General features: G+C 48.1%; 1 protein-coding gene across 3 annotated transcripts in view; it reads left to right on the top strand.

Annotated features, from left to right (window-relative positions):
- LOC146809405 (bifunctional polynucleotide phosphatase/kinase-like) overlaps nucleotides 1–18,579 on the top strand; it is a 223,716-nt gene that overhangs the window by 190,706 nt on the left and 14,431 nt on the right. For all 3 annotated transcript variants that reach the window (XM_085616250.1, XM_085616248.1, XM_085616249.1), the window contains one exon: nucleotides 2,353–2,462. In XM_085616250.1, the coding sequence (XP_085472376.1) occupies nucleotides 2,353–2,462 (110 nt within the window). The remainder of the gene's footprint in view (nucleotides 1–2,352; nucleotides 2,463–18,579) is intronic.

The following is an 18,579-nucleotide window of genomic DNA, read 5'->3' as shown; positions in this document are numbered from 1 at the left end:
TGTATCTTAGCTTCTAGGCGCATTGGCTGAGTGATATGTGAGTTGTGCCAAAAGGAATACAAATATATAGTATTTTTTTTGTTTTCAGTCGCAATTGCTTGCTTCAGAGTGCTTTAAGAGGCTTCGTACGCAAATAATTTGGAATAAAGAAACCGTCTACCACTGTATTGTAATTTCATTTATATAATGCTGCTAACTACCTCTTACGAAGCATCGAGGCGCTTATAGTGAATAGCACGCTACTCTGGGACCTGAAATTAGTGGCCAATCCATTGTTTTTTGGCTATATTTTGGTTACTTGGATATCTCAAGGAAGTTAGTCAATACATTTTCTCCACTTTCTTTGTGGAAGATTAAATTAAAATGTATGCCTAATCATTAGTGGCGCTATGTGACGTCATACAAATGGTTCTATAAAGTGTAGGACACAAGAGAGACATCAAGCACGTATACATTTATGACAAAGAGAAACAAGCATTGAAAATGCAATAGGTCTCGCCTTTAAGCAAATCAAATGGCTTTAACTTAATAAAAGGCGAGACCTATTGCATTTTTAATGCTTGTTCGGTGTGTGCTGAGGTACAGTTACCGTATGAGCATTTTTTAAATCCAATCAAACAACTTGATATTGCTGGTGCGTGGTACCAAATTCCCATTGCATTCTTTTACCACAGGAGCCCGAGAACTACACCTCCAACCCAAATTCACATGTGTTAAAGCATCATTCCTCAAATATTTTCACAGTAATGAATACTTGCAAAGGAACCTAGAAGCCTATTCAAAGCTGGTATTAATGGACAGTAGCAGTTATTTCCAGTGGGCCTTTTATACTTGTAGTAGGACAGCATTTAAAGTCAGAAAGTAAATATTTAGTGATTAAGTGACACCTATCACCCCTTGTTGCAATGATTAAATAAACAAATAATATAACATAATGATCTAATAAAATACAAATGTTCCATGTCATAGTTCTAGAGCAGGTTTGTAGCACGCAGGTAACTTTACACTTGGTAGTAAATTTACTATTTTCTCGAAATTCACAAACTACGTTTGAAATGTTTATGAAAACGCACTCCCTATACTTATGTGTGCGGACTTTTCTGCACTGTGAGACTCAGCAGTCAGGGCGGAGAACTCTGCACACATAAGTTTAGGGAGTGCAGAGTCGTTAAACTCTGCACATAGTTTGTGAATTGCATTGTGTAGTACGTTTTGCACTACTAAGTGTAGTTTGTTGATTGCTTTGTGTAGTATGTTTTCTACTACCATGTGTAGTTTATTCATTGCATTGTGTAGTATGTTTTCTACTACCAAGTGTAGTTTGTGAATTGCATTCTGTAGTAGGTTTTGTACTACCAAGTGTAGTTTGTTTGCATTGTGTAGCACGTTTTGTACTACCAAGTGTAGTTTGTTGATTGCATTGTGTAGTACGTTTTGTACTACCAAGTGTAATGTGTGAATTGCATTGTGTAGTACGTTTTGTACTACCAAGTGTAGTTTGTGAATTGCATTGTGTAGTACGTTTTGTACTACCAAGTGTAGTTTGTGAATCAGGCCCAAAGTGTGCATTTGCCCCTATTTTACAATCGGTGTATGAAACCAGTGGGGAGTTTCAAGCCAGTGCAGACAGTTCTGCCTTTATCCACCACTTCTCCTCATCAGAGTCACTGCTCGTTCTGTGTCCTGTGGCTCTATCCACACTGCACTGGGAGGCTGCCGCAACAGCAGCTTCCAGTTCTCAGCCGTGTTGATGATTGTTGCAGGAACAGAGGGGCGTCTACTAAGAGTACCTTTGCTGTTGGACCTGATTAGTAGGGATTGAAGAGGTGCTCTGTGTACCTTAATGCACCAAGAATACCCTGGAGAAATCAGGTGTTCTGATGGCTGGAGCTGTGCTATTTGTCGTCTGTCCCTGCAGAACCTGCTAATGGCACAATGTTGGCTTTCTACTTTGAGTTTAACTCCTTAGTATACATTATGAAGCCAGGAATAATGCTGATTTTAAGCCCACAGAAAATGAATGCCTACCACTGCAAGGGTGGACGAAATTGGGCTGGGATATGCACAGGTGGAAGAAATGGCTTTGACAGGTTTTTATTCCCGAGAGGCTTTTGCTATGGCAAGGCTATCGGTGTATGGGCAGAGTCTGTCGTATGTCAGGCAGGTGCAGCAGGGACACACCGTTCAGAGAACATATTGTGATCTCCAATGACTCCAGCCGATCTTTCTCTTTCCTTGTTTACTATTTCTGTCCTTTTTTTAATGACCTCAATTGCATTTATTATAGATCATTCTCCAGTTTTGCGGATGTTGCGCTTTATCCCTATCCATCTGCTTTTCTTTCTTTCTCAGGACACTGTAGGATCCTGGCAAAAATGTGTGGCAATGTGTGAGCAATCCCTGAAAAGCGGTAAGAGTGTCTTCATCGACAACACCAACCCTGATGTGGAGTCTCGCAGCAGGTGAGTGTGCTTTCTCATTCTTTGAGAGAAAATATATCTTCAATGGCATGTGCGACTATAAATACAAATGCTCTGCGTTCCCCTGCCATCTAGGGTTGAGTTCGGAGCTGTGCAACTTTGTTTTTCTTCTAAGACTTCTTTTGAGTCATAAGGTAGAGTGACTCCTCCTCTTGGTGATATTGCGCATGGGCTTTGACTCCTTTGTTAGATTGTTTTCTATCCGGGTTCAGATGTGTGTGTCACTCCTCAGTGTTCAACTACCTCGGTACGAGTGTTTGGTCCTATCCTGCCTTCAGTGGTAAAGTGAATTTCAGTTGAATTTCAGTTGCTCGACAGTCTTCATTGGGTCAGACATCTATCAATCGCCCTACGGGGCGGCGCACGTCTCTGGCCTACCTTTCCTTGTGCACCGTCGGTACGGAAGATGTGTTCCTGATGGAGCAAACACCTTTTCAATTTTGCCCCCAGTGTCACGCTAAATATCCACACACTGATCGGCATCAGGTGCGTAACACCAGACCACCTTGAGACTGACTGTGATGCCTGCAAATCTTTTTGATCCAAATAGAAACTCTGTGATCAAAGGGCAAGTGGACTGGAAATTTCTTGATGCAGCGAGGATGATACTCACGATATCTTTGGTGAGGGGCACGCCCAGGAAGAAACTGAAAGTGAAGAGAAGGACGCAGCATTCCCTGTCGATGTGGAGGAAGAGCTCGAGTACACCCTGCCTCTCGGGCAGCGCGTGAGTACTGCTGACCCCAAACCTGCTCCACCGAAAAAGAGTTCCAAATACTCACCCCTTCCAATTCTAGATGGCGCCGGACTGCCACTGCCTTCGGGCAATGGTTGGATCCGAAATGAGACTTCGGATGCCCCTCTTTCGGGTCCAGCTGCAAAAACATCAGCACCGACCTCATCAGATCAACCTCATTCTTTGGTCTCCTCTAAGTCTTCGAAACCGACGCTAAAAACAGACTTCATCTTGTTTAGTGCCGGAAAATTAATCATCTAAAGCCTTGATTCTGAAATTGACTGAATTTAAACACTCAATGCATTCTTCACTTTATTTGCCTTCGTTTGAGCCAATTCTTAAAAGTATGGACTTCAAACAAAGAAAGATCCACATTCAAGAAAGCACAGGGTGAACATAGCTTCACCTCCTCCTAAAAGGCAGTTAACATTTAAGGAGGACTTGGACATTCTGGTACTTACCAAAAAGAAGACAAAATACAAGGCTACAACCTCTGCACACCATCCTCCACCACCACCTCTACTACTACCATCTCCTCCTTCTCCACATCAGGACCCTAGACCACATACCTGCAGGTTCAGGGGTTGAGGGGAACCAGATCCTTGGGGTGTTTTGATACAGACCCCATAACTCCCAATGATCCAGATCTTTACCCAGCTCGACATTCACCACCAGAAGTTGCTGGTGCCTCTCAACAAGTAGTTGCCAGAGCAGCTACCTTTCATGAAGGCCAACTGCATAGGCAGTCTTTAGAACAAGACTTCCTATTTGACACTTAATCATCCTCACATAAAGACACCCAGTTTCTGCCCATGCTCCCAGGTATTTTAAGGGATGCAGATGATATATTTAAAGAACCTGTGAGTTATAACACCACGGGTTGATAGAAAAAATATAAAGCGTCTCTCTCTGACCCACTTTTTATAAGTATCCAGGTCCCACCAGACTTCATTGTGGCCACCACAGCTTGTAAATGGGCAAATAGGCAAGTGAAGATACCCCAATTCCTGAGAAATAGAGCAAACGCATTGACGCTGCTGGAAAACAGGTTGCAGCTCAGGGGTGTATTCTCTATACTTTCTCATACCAAAGAAGGACGGCTCACTCAGACCAATACTAGATTTCAGACCTCTCAATTACTACATCCTATCAGAACACTTTCACACGGTCACTCTACAAGATGTCATACCACTTCTACAGATAGGCGACTTAATGGTCACTTTTGACCTAAAGGATGCATACTTTCATATACCTATTTATCCTGCTCATTGCAAATTCCTCAGGTTTGTCATAGCAGGAATACACTACCAATTCAAGGTTCTCCCCTTTAGTGTCACTACCTCACCAGCGTCTCTGAAGCCGACGAATCAGACTCCGAGACCAGTCGATTACGCCAGGTCAACGAACCGTGAGTACTGACGTCGACGCCCCGGCCCTGAAAAAATACAAGGCTCCGGTAACACCGTCACCTTCGGGTCGACACCGTGATACTGCTTCAGAAGCCCCGCCTCCTGGCCCGGCTCCGAAGCCCGCTAAGCCTTCCGGCAGCTCAGGATTGAGCCAGCCATACCACGGTGCCGAAAAATCCTCTTCGGCACCGATACATAAGCCCAAGGTACCGTCCACTCCAGACTCTTCGGCACCGAAACGCAGAATACCAGAAACTTCAGCACCAAAGCAAACTCCATCCAAAACTTCGAATCCGAAAAAACAACCCAAATCTTCGGAGTTGAAAACACCACCTAAGCAGAAGGACACAAAAACTCCTCCTAAAGCTAAGGAAGATGGACCAAAACACCACTCGGAGCCTAAGTCTTCGGCGCTGAAAAAAGACAGTGTATCCAAGGAACATTTCCTTCCAGATCCACCGGATCCTAAGCAAAAGACACTGCATATTGACCCCATTACTGGGCAAGTCACCTCTATACCACCTAAAAAGAGGAAATTGGACACCTCAAACACCTGAGATACCCTCAAAGAAAAAAGACTCAGCCACCTCACCTATGAGGACTTTTTCACCACCTCCACAGCTTCAAGCCATTACACTTTCTCCAGCACACTCTCCAATACCTCCTCTATCACTTGCAACACAAGATGACGACGAGGATTTAGGGGGTGGGGATGAAGACATAGACGCACCATATTATGATACAGATGCTGATGATTACACCCACAGTATTCCACCTCATAACTCTTGGGAAGATTATAATGTCCCAGATGTACCTGAGCCAGATTTATACCCCTCCAGACCATCCCCTCCAGATGACAACGTAGGGTTTGCGCAACTAATAAATAGAGCTGCACAATACCATGGAGTTCAACTCCATTCAGACCCCCTGGAAGAGAATTTTTTATTAGAGACTTTTTCACAGCCTCAAAACACAACAAACACTCTCCCTATGCTTAAAGGGATGATTAAGCATGCTCCTGAGGTTTTTAAAGACCCTGTCAGAGCTAGAGTACTCAATCCTAGAATTGAGAAAAAATACAAAGCAGCTCCAAGTTATCCAGTTTACATAAAAAGTCAACTTCCTCTGGACTCATTGGTAGTGGCGAATACACGTAAACGGGTAATTCCCAAACCACAGGTGATGCACCTCCGCCAGACTAAGAGTCTAAACTACTAGATGCATCAGGTAAAAGAGTTGCGTCCCAGGCGGCAAACCTCTGGCGTATCGCCAACTCACAAGCCTTACTAGCAAAGTATGACCGGGGCTCACTACGATGAGCTTGAAAACGGAGGTAATGATCTTTGGCAGCCTGGCACCTGGTTGGTCTCCCACTTGGTGGCCAACCGAGTTGGGATCTCCTCCCACACCTGTCACAAAGGTCAGGAATCTGGGTGTAATGTTCGACGATAAGTTGTCTTTCATAAACCATGCTAATGCGGTTGTCTCCTCAGCCTTCTACACCCTTAAGATGATAAGGAAACTCCTACCATTCCTCCCCCCCAGAGCCTGTAAGACTCTCATAAGTACATTGGTAATGTCAAAAGTTGACTATTGCAATGGACTCCTCTTAAACGGCCAGGAAAAAGTCCTTAACAAACTACAACTAGTTCAGAATTCGGCTGCCAGGATTCTGTCCGGCACCTCGAAGTTCAAGCCGATCTCCCGAATTGTACGTCGGCTTCGCTGGCTGCCTATCAGAAGTCGAACTAAATTTAAGGCACTATGCATTGCATACAAAGCTATCAATAACACTGGACCTGAATTCCTAAAAAAGGTACTCCGCCCTTACACTCCCAGCAGACCCTTGCACTCCTCCTGGGCCCACCTTCTGACTATTCCCCGGACAAAGAAAACATCATGGTGAGACAGACGATTTACAGTTGCCATGGCTAGACTGTGGAATACCCTCCCCCTCCATATTAAAACCAGTCTCACCCTCCTAACTTTCAGGAAACAAGTAAAAACCTGGCTTTTCAACCAGTAGGCATCAAATTCTAGCTGCGCTCCTTTAAACTCCTCAGCGCCGAGACACCCCAGGGTATTTGCGCGCTATATAAATCGCATAAAATAAATAAATGCAGCATCTCCCAGACCAATGTAAGACCAATGCAAACGATCTTATACAAGAGGGGAAATTAATTAAAATGTGCCCTAGATGCAGTAGATACAGCATCTCGCACAATTAATACAAGTGTATCACTGCGCAGACGTGTGTGGCTACGCTTATCTGGTTTCAAACAAGAGGTACAGTCTACCATCCTCAATCAACCCTTGGATCAGGAACACTTGTTTGGACCTACTGTGGACACATCTTTAGAAAAGATGAAAAAGGACCCAGAAACTGCCAAATCCATGGGGGCTCTACAAGCAACAACTAGTAGAGGTTCCTTTCGTCGCTCCTCTTATAGGGGCGCCTCCAAAACAACTGGCACAGGAAACACCTCTTCAACATATAAAAGCCCCACTCAAACTTCCACCAGCTGAGGAAATTTTAGAGGGACTTACAGAGACAATAACAACAGGGGCAGAGGAGGTGGTTCTAATACCCACAACTCCCCCACCACAAAACAGTGACTTCCCTCCACTCCCCCAAGACCACTCCACTCTGGTCGGGGGAAGGCCATCACAGTTCCTACCTGTCTGGAATTCCATCACCACAGACAAGTGGGTAAGACGAATTATCCAGTATGGTTACTGCCTGGAACTTACCTCTACCCCCCCCCCCCCTCCATATACCTTCCAAACAACGTCTAATGTCCACAGAACAGCTAATGCTTCTCAAGCAGGAGGTTCTCTCTCTCTTGCAAAAACATGCAATAGAACCGGTTCCCCTACACCAGCAAGGTACAGGGGTTTACTCCCTTTATTTCCTCATTCCTAAAAAGGACGGCTCTCTCAGGCCAATATTAGACCTCAGACCGTTAAACCTGTACATACATTCCGACCACTTCCACATGGTCACGCAACAACAGGTCCTCCCAGTGCTCCAACAAGGCGATTTCCTTGCCACTTTACATATCAAGGACGCCTACTTCCACATTCCTATTCACCCTGCTCACAGGAAGTACCTACGGTTCGTAGTGGACGGACAACATTACCAATTCAAAGTCCTTCCATTCAGGGTCACAACAGCACCCAGAGTCTTCACAAAATGTCTCGCAGTAGTAACAGCCCACTTAAGAAGACAACACGTTCATGTGTTTCCTTACCTTGACGACTGGCTCATAAAGGCCAAGTCACGCAGCAATTGTGTACAACAAACACACAACACGATCCAGATGCTGCACAACTTGGGATTCACAATAAACCTCACCAAGTCACATCTCCAACCGTCCCACACCCAACGTAATCTAGGTGCAACAATAGATACTTCCAAAGCCCTTGCATACCCCAATCCAGCCAGGATAGCCAGTATTTAAGCCCTCATAACAAAATTTCAACCTCAACGCTCACTACCAGCTCGAGTGTTCATGCAGTTAATAGGGATGATGGCCTCTTGCATCTTAATTGTCCCTTTCGCAAGACTCCAAATGCGTCTGTTACAAGAAGGGTAGGGAGGGACGTCCCGAGACGGCGGGAGCTTGTAGTTGATAAGTGGATTTTGGTGTTCGCGTTGTCAGTGTTGTCTCTATGGGTAGTCATGGGCATGGGGTGAGAGGGTTTACATCGAGAATTCAGAGGCCTCCGCTTGCGTGTGGGAAGCGAGAGGGAGCTGGGCGACATAGATTGCGGTTTGGCGATGCTAATTGTTTGTTATGGGGGGAAGAGTGAGGCGGGAGGGGGAAGGTTTTGGGCCTCAGGGGGTTGGGGAGCCTCACTTATGCCGTACCATTTGCTAATGTTTGAAGGGGGTATAGAGAGCGCGCGGTCGGTGCTGGGGGGACGGAGTGGAGGTCGCAGTCTTGTGGGGAGAGGGGTTGGTGCTGTTGGGAGCGGGATTGGATTTTGGTAGCATCCAGCTCCGTCCGGGGGTAGGTAGTTGTTCAGGCTGGGGTGCTGTGTGTGTGAGAGGAGGCGTTGCGTAGCGAGGGGAAGAGTGAGTCAAATGCATCTAGGTTGTCGTTGAATCTGCCTCTAGAGGCGCTTCCGTGTGTTCCAGTAGTTTTGTTTGGGAGATCTGTTCCATGTAGGAAGAGCAACTCGCGGTGGGCAGTATATCTGCGATATATAGTTGGGTGTAAAATTGGCCAAATTTAGCCGCAATGTCCTTGCGTCAAAAGATTCTGGTCCTGATCCAACAGGGCGTCTAGGCAGTGTGCATGAGTCTGAGCGCGTAATCTGTGGGCTAGTAGCTTCCCAGCCTTATTACCCCCTGCATAATATTTCTACCTCGTGCGGAGGAGAGCGTATTCTGCTGCGTCTACGTCAAGAGCCCTGAGCTGTTTTCTAGCAATGGTCAGTTGTCGTTGTATTTTATGTGAGCGTGTCCATCTGTGTGATTCCTCCATCTCTCTATCGCATCTTCAGTCCAGTACGTTTAGCCCTGCGTTCCCCATTAAGCGGCGCCACTATGGCTATATACGTTTCCTTCACTACTGCTTTAAGAGTTTCCCACAACGTCGCTATTGCTGTGTGTGGTGCGTCATTGATGGCGAGGTAGTCTATGATGGCTTCCTTCATCTCTTTGAAAGCGGGGTCATAAGATAACAGTTTAGGATTGAGGTGGCACATCCTGGATCCCTGGCTGCAGGCAGGTAGGCGCAATGTGATCTGGATGGGGGAGTGGTTTCATATTTAGCCGTTGTGGCAAAGTTATAGGAGACAAATCCTGGAATAGGCGGACTTTGATCCCTTCAAAGGAGACGTGGGGTTGGTCCGGCACTGCCTTAATGATGAGATCCTTCTGGCGATAGTTGTGTAGGCATGTGAGGATGTCCTGTGGGGTGCCAAGCGCCTGGAAGGGGCGACCCCCTCTGTGTGTGTAGTCCAGGGGGAGATCCTTCCCCTCCAGTTCCGGGACGATGTGATGACACAGCCAGGGCCGGACTGGCTATCGGGCATTTTTTGCTGGTGGTGGCAGGGTGGGGTCCAGGTTAACTGCGGGGGGCTGATTTTGTTGCTGGGGAGCTGCCGGCGCTTCTAAATAAACAATGTAAAACAAATAGCTTTAAAGCATACTTTTTAAAATATTTGTTTTTCATTGTTTATTAAGGAAAGCCTGCTAGCCTGTCCGGCCCTGGACACAGCGGTAGGACGTACTCCTCCAAGCGGCCTGCAGCGGGACACCCTTAATTCAAATGTTATATCTGCAGGACCTGTTTTCCAAATCTTCAAGATAGTAGTTGAGGTCGACGTTACGGTCCTTGCGTTCTAGAATTTAGCTGCGACACACCTCCAATTCTTCCTCTCTGGTGTTCCCAGACTTTTCCACGTAATCTACCCGCTGCTCCAGCTCGCTCAACTTGTGGCAAAGTTTCTAAACGTATTTAGTCACCTCTCTTTTCAGGGTCGCAATATCGTCCCTTAATGTGCTGAAGAGGGCTTCCATAAATCCACAGGTGACTGGGGCCTCCTCACTCACATTTTGTCCCTCTGCTGGGCCCGAAAAGGAATAGTCTAGCGAGGCCGAATCCTGGACCGGCCTTGTCCCCCTGGTGGAGCCCTTGACGAGGAGATCTTTGATGTTGGAGTCCTATTTGAGCCTAGTAGATGTCATTCTTTCTGCCTCCAGTGCTGCTCTCCGGTTGAGTTCCAGGCTGTGTGCTCTTGCCCCCATCACCAGCAGGTCGACTAGTCTGCTCACCTGTGCTCCGGGAGGGCTTGTGCAGCAAGGGACGGTCGTTGCTCCAGAGGGCACCCAGGGACGCCCAATCCCTGGGGGACCCCCCTCCTAGCCACCAGTCTCTAGGTGCCCAGTCCAGGGCCTTTAATGATCAGGAGGAGATGGGAATGGTGGGGGTGGGCTATCTACCTGCTCGACACGTTCCTTAAAGTTCCCATGGCTAACCTTTGTTTGTGTGTACCCCTGAAGGTGCCGGCCCCCTCCCCTTCCCTGTTTGTGGTGGTGGGCAGCTTCCGTGTTCTTTCTGTATTCGGGCCCAAAATGATAAGGGCAGTCCCACACTTGATGCCACCGTCGGGGGCTGATTACGGTGGGGGCACGCTATTGTGTATAGAGCCTCCTGCTCCACTTGGTGTCCGTGCCTGCGAGGCCTCCAAGCCACTGGACCATCCAGTAGGTCGCGGCCGTCTGCTGGCTCTCCTCTCTATTGAAATGGTTGATGCAGCAAAAGTAATTGTTTGAGGCCCAAAAACGGTATTCTGTGTGAAGTTTTCTACGCGCATTCCGGCAAGTTGCCTTCATCAGGAAGCCACAAGATGTAAGATTCTAAGGCCTCTAAGGTTCTTATTTCTTCGGTGGGCAAATAATGGTCTGGGTATTAGTTGCCCTTTTTCCCTTTCTGCATTTAGGATGTGCCAGTTTGAGCAATTTGTCAGATTTGTTTAGTTTAGCACTGAATGTCGTGACTCGAACACCAGTTTAGGTGTAACTTTAGATTCTCTGAACCTCTTACCAATCTTCTGGGTGTAGTCTTTGGCAATACATTTCTCCTTTATCTCGCTCGCTCTTAGATCGTAATCTGATATTTTTTAACTCTTTTTCTGTGGGAACTCTAGGCATACCACACATTTGGGTTGCACATTTCATATGCTTACCGACACATTTCATATGTTTACCGATACATTAGCATATGATGGCGTATACCAACCTATTATCTTAACAGTGAATTTAGTGCACAAACTGTTTGCTTTGCAGCATCAAAACTTTTTAAAAATATTTTTTCTTTTAATGAAACACTTATATTAAACAATTTAGGCTTTTTCATGGCACACTTGATAATTAAGGACTTTTTTACTCCCATTTTTACAGACATTCTACTGAATCTTCCATCTTGTGGCTTCCTGATGAAGGCAACTTGCCGAAACAGGCAAATGATTACTGTTGCTGCATTAACCATTTCAATATCTTGCCCTATCATGATTTGTGAACATATTAAATGCACAAATGTCTAAATTTGTTTGAGCTACATCAATAGCATATCAGATGAGAAGTGGATGAATGCATGAGGATGCATGAGAAAAAGGATGTTGGGTGTTTGTTAAATATATTATTGTGTACATATTTGTTCTAATTACAATTATTTTCATTGATACAATGGCATTGCTATTTAAGAAATTAAAATGATGTTTCTATTTTTACACTATTATGTTTAATGAGTGTTCTTGATTTTGCCCTTTAGCCTATTTTATAATTACTGGCATGAGATTCTTTTTTGAAAATCTACATGTATTATCTCTTCTTTAGGCTAGTTATCCTGTTGCACCCTTTCCTTTCTGAATTTAATCTTTTGACTACACAGCATGTTCCTATTAGCGTCCATCTTAACCACCAAGCCTCTGATTCTGTGCTCTGCTTCCACGATTGACCAAAGCAGGTCTAGCACTGGACGTTCCTAAATTTACTAAAGCTGAACACCTGTATATGAGAAATTCTAACCTTGGGAAGAAAGAAAGTGGGATGGGACCAGTCTCGCTGGTCAGTTAGCATGGGTCCTCCACCGTCTTTCCCCATTGCGTCTAAACCTAAATCCCTAGGAATAGCATTAGACTGCAAGCTAACACAAAGCACAAACCAACACAATCTGTAGCTCAAGATTCCCCAGGCTCCGCATCCTAAGACATGCTCTGTATTCTATTCCTACAAATCTTGGTGCATGATATCAAAGCTTGACTACAATCTGGCACCGAAAAAACAGAACTTTTTTTACCAGACTTGAATAATCTACTCGACCAAAGTGTAATGCTCTTGACCCATAAACTCGTCTAAAAGTGTGTGATCCTAGGCAAGTATTTCATTTCATAGTCCCCTTTTTTTCATTATCACTTACAAGAGCACCTTCAAATTGTGAATTCAGCATGACTAGTGTACAAAACACTCTTCTTTTGAATTTAACAAGCTAAACTTTTGCTCTTTATATTATAAAAATCTAGCCCACATGTAGGGAACACATCATCCCTGACTAGCCGGTTAGTTCCCTAATAGCTTTGTCACCAGGGCAGCAGCAGAAAAGTTTCTCAAATTATGTTTAGAAACTCTTACTTTGAATAAATATATTACTGAAGCATGATGTCGTGGCAGTGCACTGTAATTTACAGACAGACATTTTCATTGAAATGGGCACGAAATTTCCCACTGACATGCAGTTTAACTGATAAAACTATTTAGCGTTCAAACGATAATGTGTGCAAAGCTGGTTTCAGCAAATATTTTTCATTTACACATCCCCAAGTAAAGTATTCTAACTTGTTTTGATCCTATTAAAATCTTTGTTTCCATCACATTTCAGAAATACAGAAATTTCTAAATTTTCTAGGGTCCATCGCTCAGGGCGTAGGAAGCCCCGAGCGATGGTTGGCGTTTGCGGCAGTTCCGAGCTTTGAGCAGGACCCTTGAAAATTTAGAAATTTGGGATTCAGTCAGACGGGGCAGTAAGGAGAGCTTTCCCGACATAGGGGTGTGTCTAAAAGGACAAGCCCATTTATCGGGCCAGTAAGGTGCCCGGATTATTGCACCGAGGTAATTTGAATTGGGCCACTTCTTTTATTCGTGTGGCAGGAGGATCATATACGGAAGTTGTGGGCACAGTCATGTATTAACCCTGTCCTGAGGAGGCCAAGGAAAGATTACGGCCGAAACGCAATTGCGTAGACACATTTTTTGAAGGAGGAGTCGCAGATATGAAGTTATGATTGGATACAGGGCCACAGTATTCTGAGAAGGTCTACATTGACGGATAGATTTCCAGTATACTGCTTGGACTACCTCCTAGTGGTCCGTCCTGAATCAGTGGGAGGATACTAGTGGAATGTATTTGTGGGGTTAGCGTATGTGTACTAGGTGTTGTGTGTTAGGTTTTCCCCTTTAATCTTAGTACAAATATTTGTATATATGTCATGTTATTTTCCTCCTGATTAGATGTCTTTATTTATGTAGATTGCTAAAAATGTTTTGATTTACTTCAGTTAGATTGACAAACTAGAGAGAGAGTAATTAAACGTGCACTTTTCAAAAATAAAGTGTGTATTAATTCCTTTATACCATTGTATTTCTGTATATGAATACGGTGTGGACTAGACACCACCGACTCGCTGGGGCGGGCAATTTCGACCACGGTGGCGCTTTGTCGCCACGCCTGGCTACGGTCCACATCTTTCTTGGGGGATGTCCAGAGTACCCTCATGGATATGCCCTTTGATGGCACTCGCCTTTTTGGTGAGAAGGCGGATAGCGCGCTGGCTCGTTTCAAGGACTCCCGGGCTACAGCCAAGTCCTTGGGTCTCTCGGCCCCGCGGCCGCAAACTTCCGCCTCTCGTGGCCAAGGAAGGGGCGCCTCCTCACGTCCGCCTAGCCACCGGCCACAGAACCAACCTGCACGCGGTCGCGGACGTGGATTCCGCCGATGCGGTACTGGAGGACAACGTGCCGGTCAGTCCACTTCCACCCCGGCAGCATCCGCCTCAAAGCCCTCCTAGTCCGAGCTTTCAGGCCCATTCCACGCCAGTGGGCGGCAGAGTTCACCATCACCTGCAAATCGTCCGAAGAGGCTACTCCCTCCCCTTCGAGACGACCCCTCCAGCCATGCCACCACAGTACCACCGCATGTCGGGGGATCTCTTGAATCTTCTCTGGGAGGAAGTTACAGCCCTCTTGGCCAAAGAGGCCGTCGAGCGCGTTCCTGGTCCAGAAGTAGGTCGTGGTTGCTATTCCCACTACTTTCTGGTTCCCAAGAAGGGCAAAGGGGGCCTACACCCTATCTTGGACCTCAGGAGCGTCAACGCCTTCCTCCGGAAGGAGCGGTTCAAGATGCTCACCTTAGCTCAGGTTCTGGCTGCCCTAGACCCTGGAGACTGGATGGTAGCGTTGGACTTGCAGGACGCTTATTTTCACATCCCCGTCCTGCCGGCCCACCGGCGTTACCTGCGGTTCACGGTGGGTCAGGAGCATTTTCAGTTCACCGTGCTCCCCTTCGGCCTCACCAGTGCCCCTCGGGTGTTCACGAAAGTTATGGCGGTGGTCGCAGCTCATCTGCGCAGATCGGGGGTTCCAGTCTTCCCCTATCTCGACGACTGGCTGTTGAAGGCGGGCTCGCCCCAGGCAGTCGTCTCCCACCTCCAGACTATGGCCGACCTCCTGCATTTGCTGGGGTTCTCCATCAATGTGCCGAAGTCACACCTGAGACCCTCCCAGATGCTCCTCTTCATCGGAGCGGTTCAAGATTCGGTGCAGTTCCGGGCCTATCCTCCGGAGCAGCGGGTCCGGGATATTCAGGCTCTGATTCCCATCTTTCGGCCTCTATCCTGGGTTTCGGTCAGGTTGGTGCTGCGGCTTCTGGGGCTGATGGCCTCCTGCATCCTGTTGGTGCATTACGCCAGGTGGCGAATGCGGGCTCTGCAGTGGAACCTGAAGTTTCAGTGGGCCCAGCATCGTGGCAACCTGTCCGACCATGTCTTGATCTCGGAGGGCACTGCGAAGCAGTTGCAGTGGTGGCTCACGAACCGCGATTGGGTTAGCGGCAGATGCCTCTCCCTACCCCAACCGGAGCACGTAGTAGTAACGGATGCGTCCCTCCTGGGATGGGGGGGGCCACATGGGGGAGGCGGAGATCAGAGGACTCTGGTCACCGGCGGAGACCCGGCTCCATATCAACCTTTTGGAGCTGAGAGCAATCTGACTTGCACTGAAGGCATTCCTTCCCGTTGTCCGGGGAAGTGTGGTGCAGGTGTTCACGGACAACACCACCGCCATGTGGTATTGCAACAAACAGGGCGGGGTGGGGTTGTGGACCCTTTGTCAGGAGGCTCTGCGCCTCTGTACATGGCTGGAACACCAGCGCATCACCCTGGTGGTTCAACATCTGGCGGGCTCTCTGAACGCCAGAGCAGACTAACTCAGCCGCCGGTGCATGAAGGATCACGAATGGCGTCTAAACTCGGGCGTGGCGCAAGGCCTCTTTCGGCAGTGGGGAGAGCCTTGGTTAGATCTATTCGCCACCGAAGAGAACGCGCAATGTCCGCAGTTCTGCGCGTTGGAGTTTCCAAGGCGGCACTCGCTCTGGGACGCCTTTCGTCACGAGTGGAGTTGCGGTCTGTTGTACGCCTTTCCGCCTATACCACTTCTGCCCAGAGTGCTGAAGAAGATCAGGCGCGACCGTGCCCAAGTGATCTTAGTGGCTCCGGATTGGGCACAAAGGTACTGGTATCCCGAGCTACTCAGTATGTCAATCGATCCTCCGACACGACTGCCTCTTCGGGAGGACCTTCTGTCGCAGCAGCAGGGGACAGTTCTCCACCCGAACCTGTCCAGTCTCCACCTCCATGCGTGGAGATTGAGCTGCGACAGTTGATGCCATTTGACTTGCCTTCTGAAGTCTGTGACGGTATTCTGGCAGCCAGGCGTCCCTCCACTAAAACGGTATACGCCTGCAGGTGGAACAAATTTGTGGCATGGTGCACAGCAAAGGCTGTGGATCCCCTTTCCGCCCCTCTTTCTGAGATTCTCCTCTTTCTTCTCTCTCTAGCCCAGCAGGGCTCTGCTCTGGGCACCTTGAAAGGTTATCTATCAGCTATCTCTGCTTTCTTACGACTTCCTAATCAGCCTTCTCTTTTCAAATCCCCTGTTGTTTCTCGTTTCCTTAAGGGCATTACTCACATGTTTCCTCCTGTCCCCTTCGTAATGCCTCAGTGGGATTTGAATTTAGTCTTGACCTTTCTGATGTGCGCTCCCTTTGAGCCTCTTCACTATTGTCCCATTCGTCTTCTGACTCTTAAGACTGCTTTCCTGGTAGCTATCACCTCGGCTAGACGGGTGAGTGAGCTCCAGGCGTTATCGTCTAAGCCTCCTTTTCTTTCTGTTCATCCGGACAAGGTTGTCCTCCGGACTCGTCCTTCCTTTCTTCCAAAAGTGGTAACTCCCTTTCACATCGGGCAATCTGTCACCTTGCCCACCTTCTTTCCACCTCCGCATCCTTCGAAAGAGGAAGAGAGGCTCCACCGTCTGGACCCAAAACGGGCGCTGTCCTTTTATTTGGACCGTACCAAACAGTTCCGGATGGACGACCAGCTTTTTGTTGGATACGTGGGTGCTAAGAAGGGAAGGGCAGTACACAAGCGGACCATCTCACGGTGGGTCGTATTGTGTATAAAGGCTTGTTACTCCTTCGCTAAACAGGACCCTCCTATAGGGCTGAGAGCCCATTCCACCCGGGCCACAGCGGCCACTACTGCCCTGGGACGGGAAGTCCCTTTGCAGGACATCTGTCAGGCAGCAACGTGGGCCTCGCTGCACACGTTTGCCAAGCATTATTGCCTGGACAGCCAAGTCCGGAGAGATGGCTTCTTTGGCCGTTCTGTTCTCCAGGACTTTCTGGTGTGATCTTGGTTTGCAGACCCACCGCCGGGGTTGGTATTGCTGGGGTATCTATTCTAAGGTGAGGAATCTAACTAACGTGTTTCTTTCAGATGAACAAGTTACTTACCTTCGGTAACGATGTATCTGTAAGAAACATTAGTTAGTTAGATTCCTCACCGACCCACCCATCCTCCCCGTTCTGTGAACCGACATCTAGGGTTAAGGCTATCCTTTCTAGGGCCCTAGATTTTTTTTCTGGCACCTTTTGGCACCAGTGTAGGTCTCTTGCATGGCTCTGCGTTCCTGGCGCGGAAAGCTATGTACAAGAACTGACGTCAGCGCGCAAGGGCGGCGTCTAAGTACTCCGACGACGTCATTCCGGCGCACAACACAGACGACGGATGCGGAGCCGCAGATGACGCCTAGCGACGCGCAAGGGGTATTGCTGATTAAAAATCTTTCCGGATCCAGCCTGACGCCTGGGGATATTCTAAGGTAAGTGCTAAAATGAATGATGTCTCGTAAGGAATCTAACTAACTAATGTTTCTTACAGATACATTGTTACCGAAGGTAAGTAACTTGTTCGTTAGATTCCTTACCTTAGAATATCCCCAGGCGTCAGGCTGGATCCGGAAAGAATTTTCGTCAGCAATACCCTTGCGTGTCGCTAGGCGTCGTCTGCGGCTCCGCGTCCGTCGTCATGATCGCCGGGATGACGTCGTCGGAGTACTTAGACGCCGCCCTCGCGCGCTGACGTCAGTTGATCTTTTTTTCCGCGCCAGTAAGCGCAGATCCGAGAAGAGCATACCCTTTAGTCACTTTTTGACTAAACTTTTTGGGCTTTTTTGGTTCTTCTTTCGAGTCGACCTCGACTCCTGGTGCCGGTAGGGATGCCCGGTTTTAAGCCGTGCGACGCCTGTAACCGACTTAACCGACGCCTGTAACCGGTTACAGATCACCACCGTCGACTGCCGGGCCTTGACCTCGAAGGCTAGGCGGGAGCGGTCCCGTAATCTCCTCGAGCTCCAGCAGTCGGAGCCTCACCGCTCGAGGTCCCAGTCGAGGAGGAGGTCGAGGAGCCGAAGTCATCACCGCTCGTCGGTTTCGAGGTCCTAGCATTCGGGTAAGTCGAGGCACAGTAAGAAGAAGTTGAAGAGGCGACACCCGCACAGCTCCGTCAGAGCCGCAGGAGTCGCGTCCGTCCCCATACCCTCCGGTCCCTGGGCCTAACGCGACTCCGGACGAGGTGTGAGACTTCCTCGAGGCTCGCTCCGCCGTCGCGGCCTGTCGGCGAACCTTCGGGCCCCGTGGGTCTGCTTGGGAGGCCTAGCGAGGAGGAGGCGGCTTCGGCGTAGTCGTCGACTTCGGTCCCAACACCGCAGGTCCCTGTGGGATCCAGGCCTGGATCCCGGTCGACGCTGGTTGACCTTACGACCCCTCCGCCGGCACCGACCCCTATGGTGCCACCCCCAGCGCAGTCTTTGGACGACGTTGTCCCCAGT

The sequence above is a fragment of the Triturus cristatus genome, chromosome 7 (genome assembly GCF_964204655.1).
Source record: "Triturus cristatus chromosome 7, aTriCri1.1, whole genome shotgun sequence".
NCBI classification, from domain to species: domain Eukaryota; kingdom Metazoa; phylum Chordata; class Amphibia; order Caudata; family Salamandridae; genus Triturus; species Triturus cristatus.
Note: the sequence above shows the minus strand (reverse complement) of the source record. Positions and strands in the feature narration are given on the sequence as shown.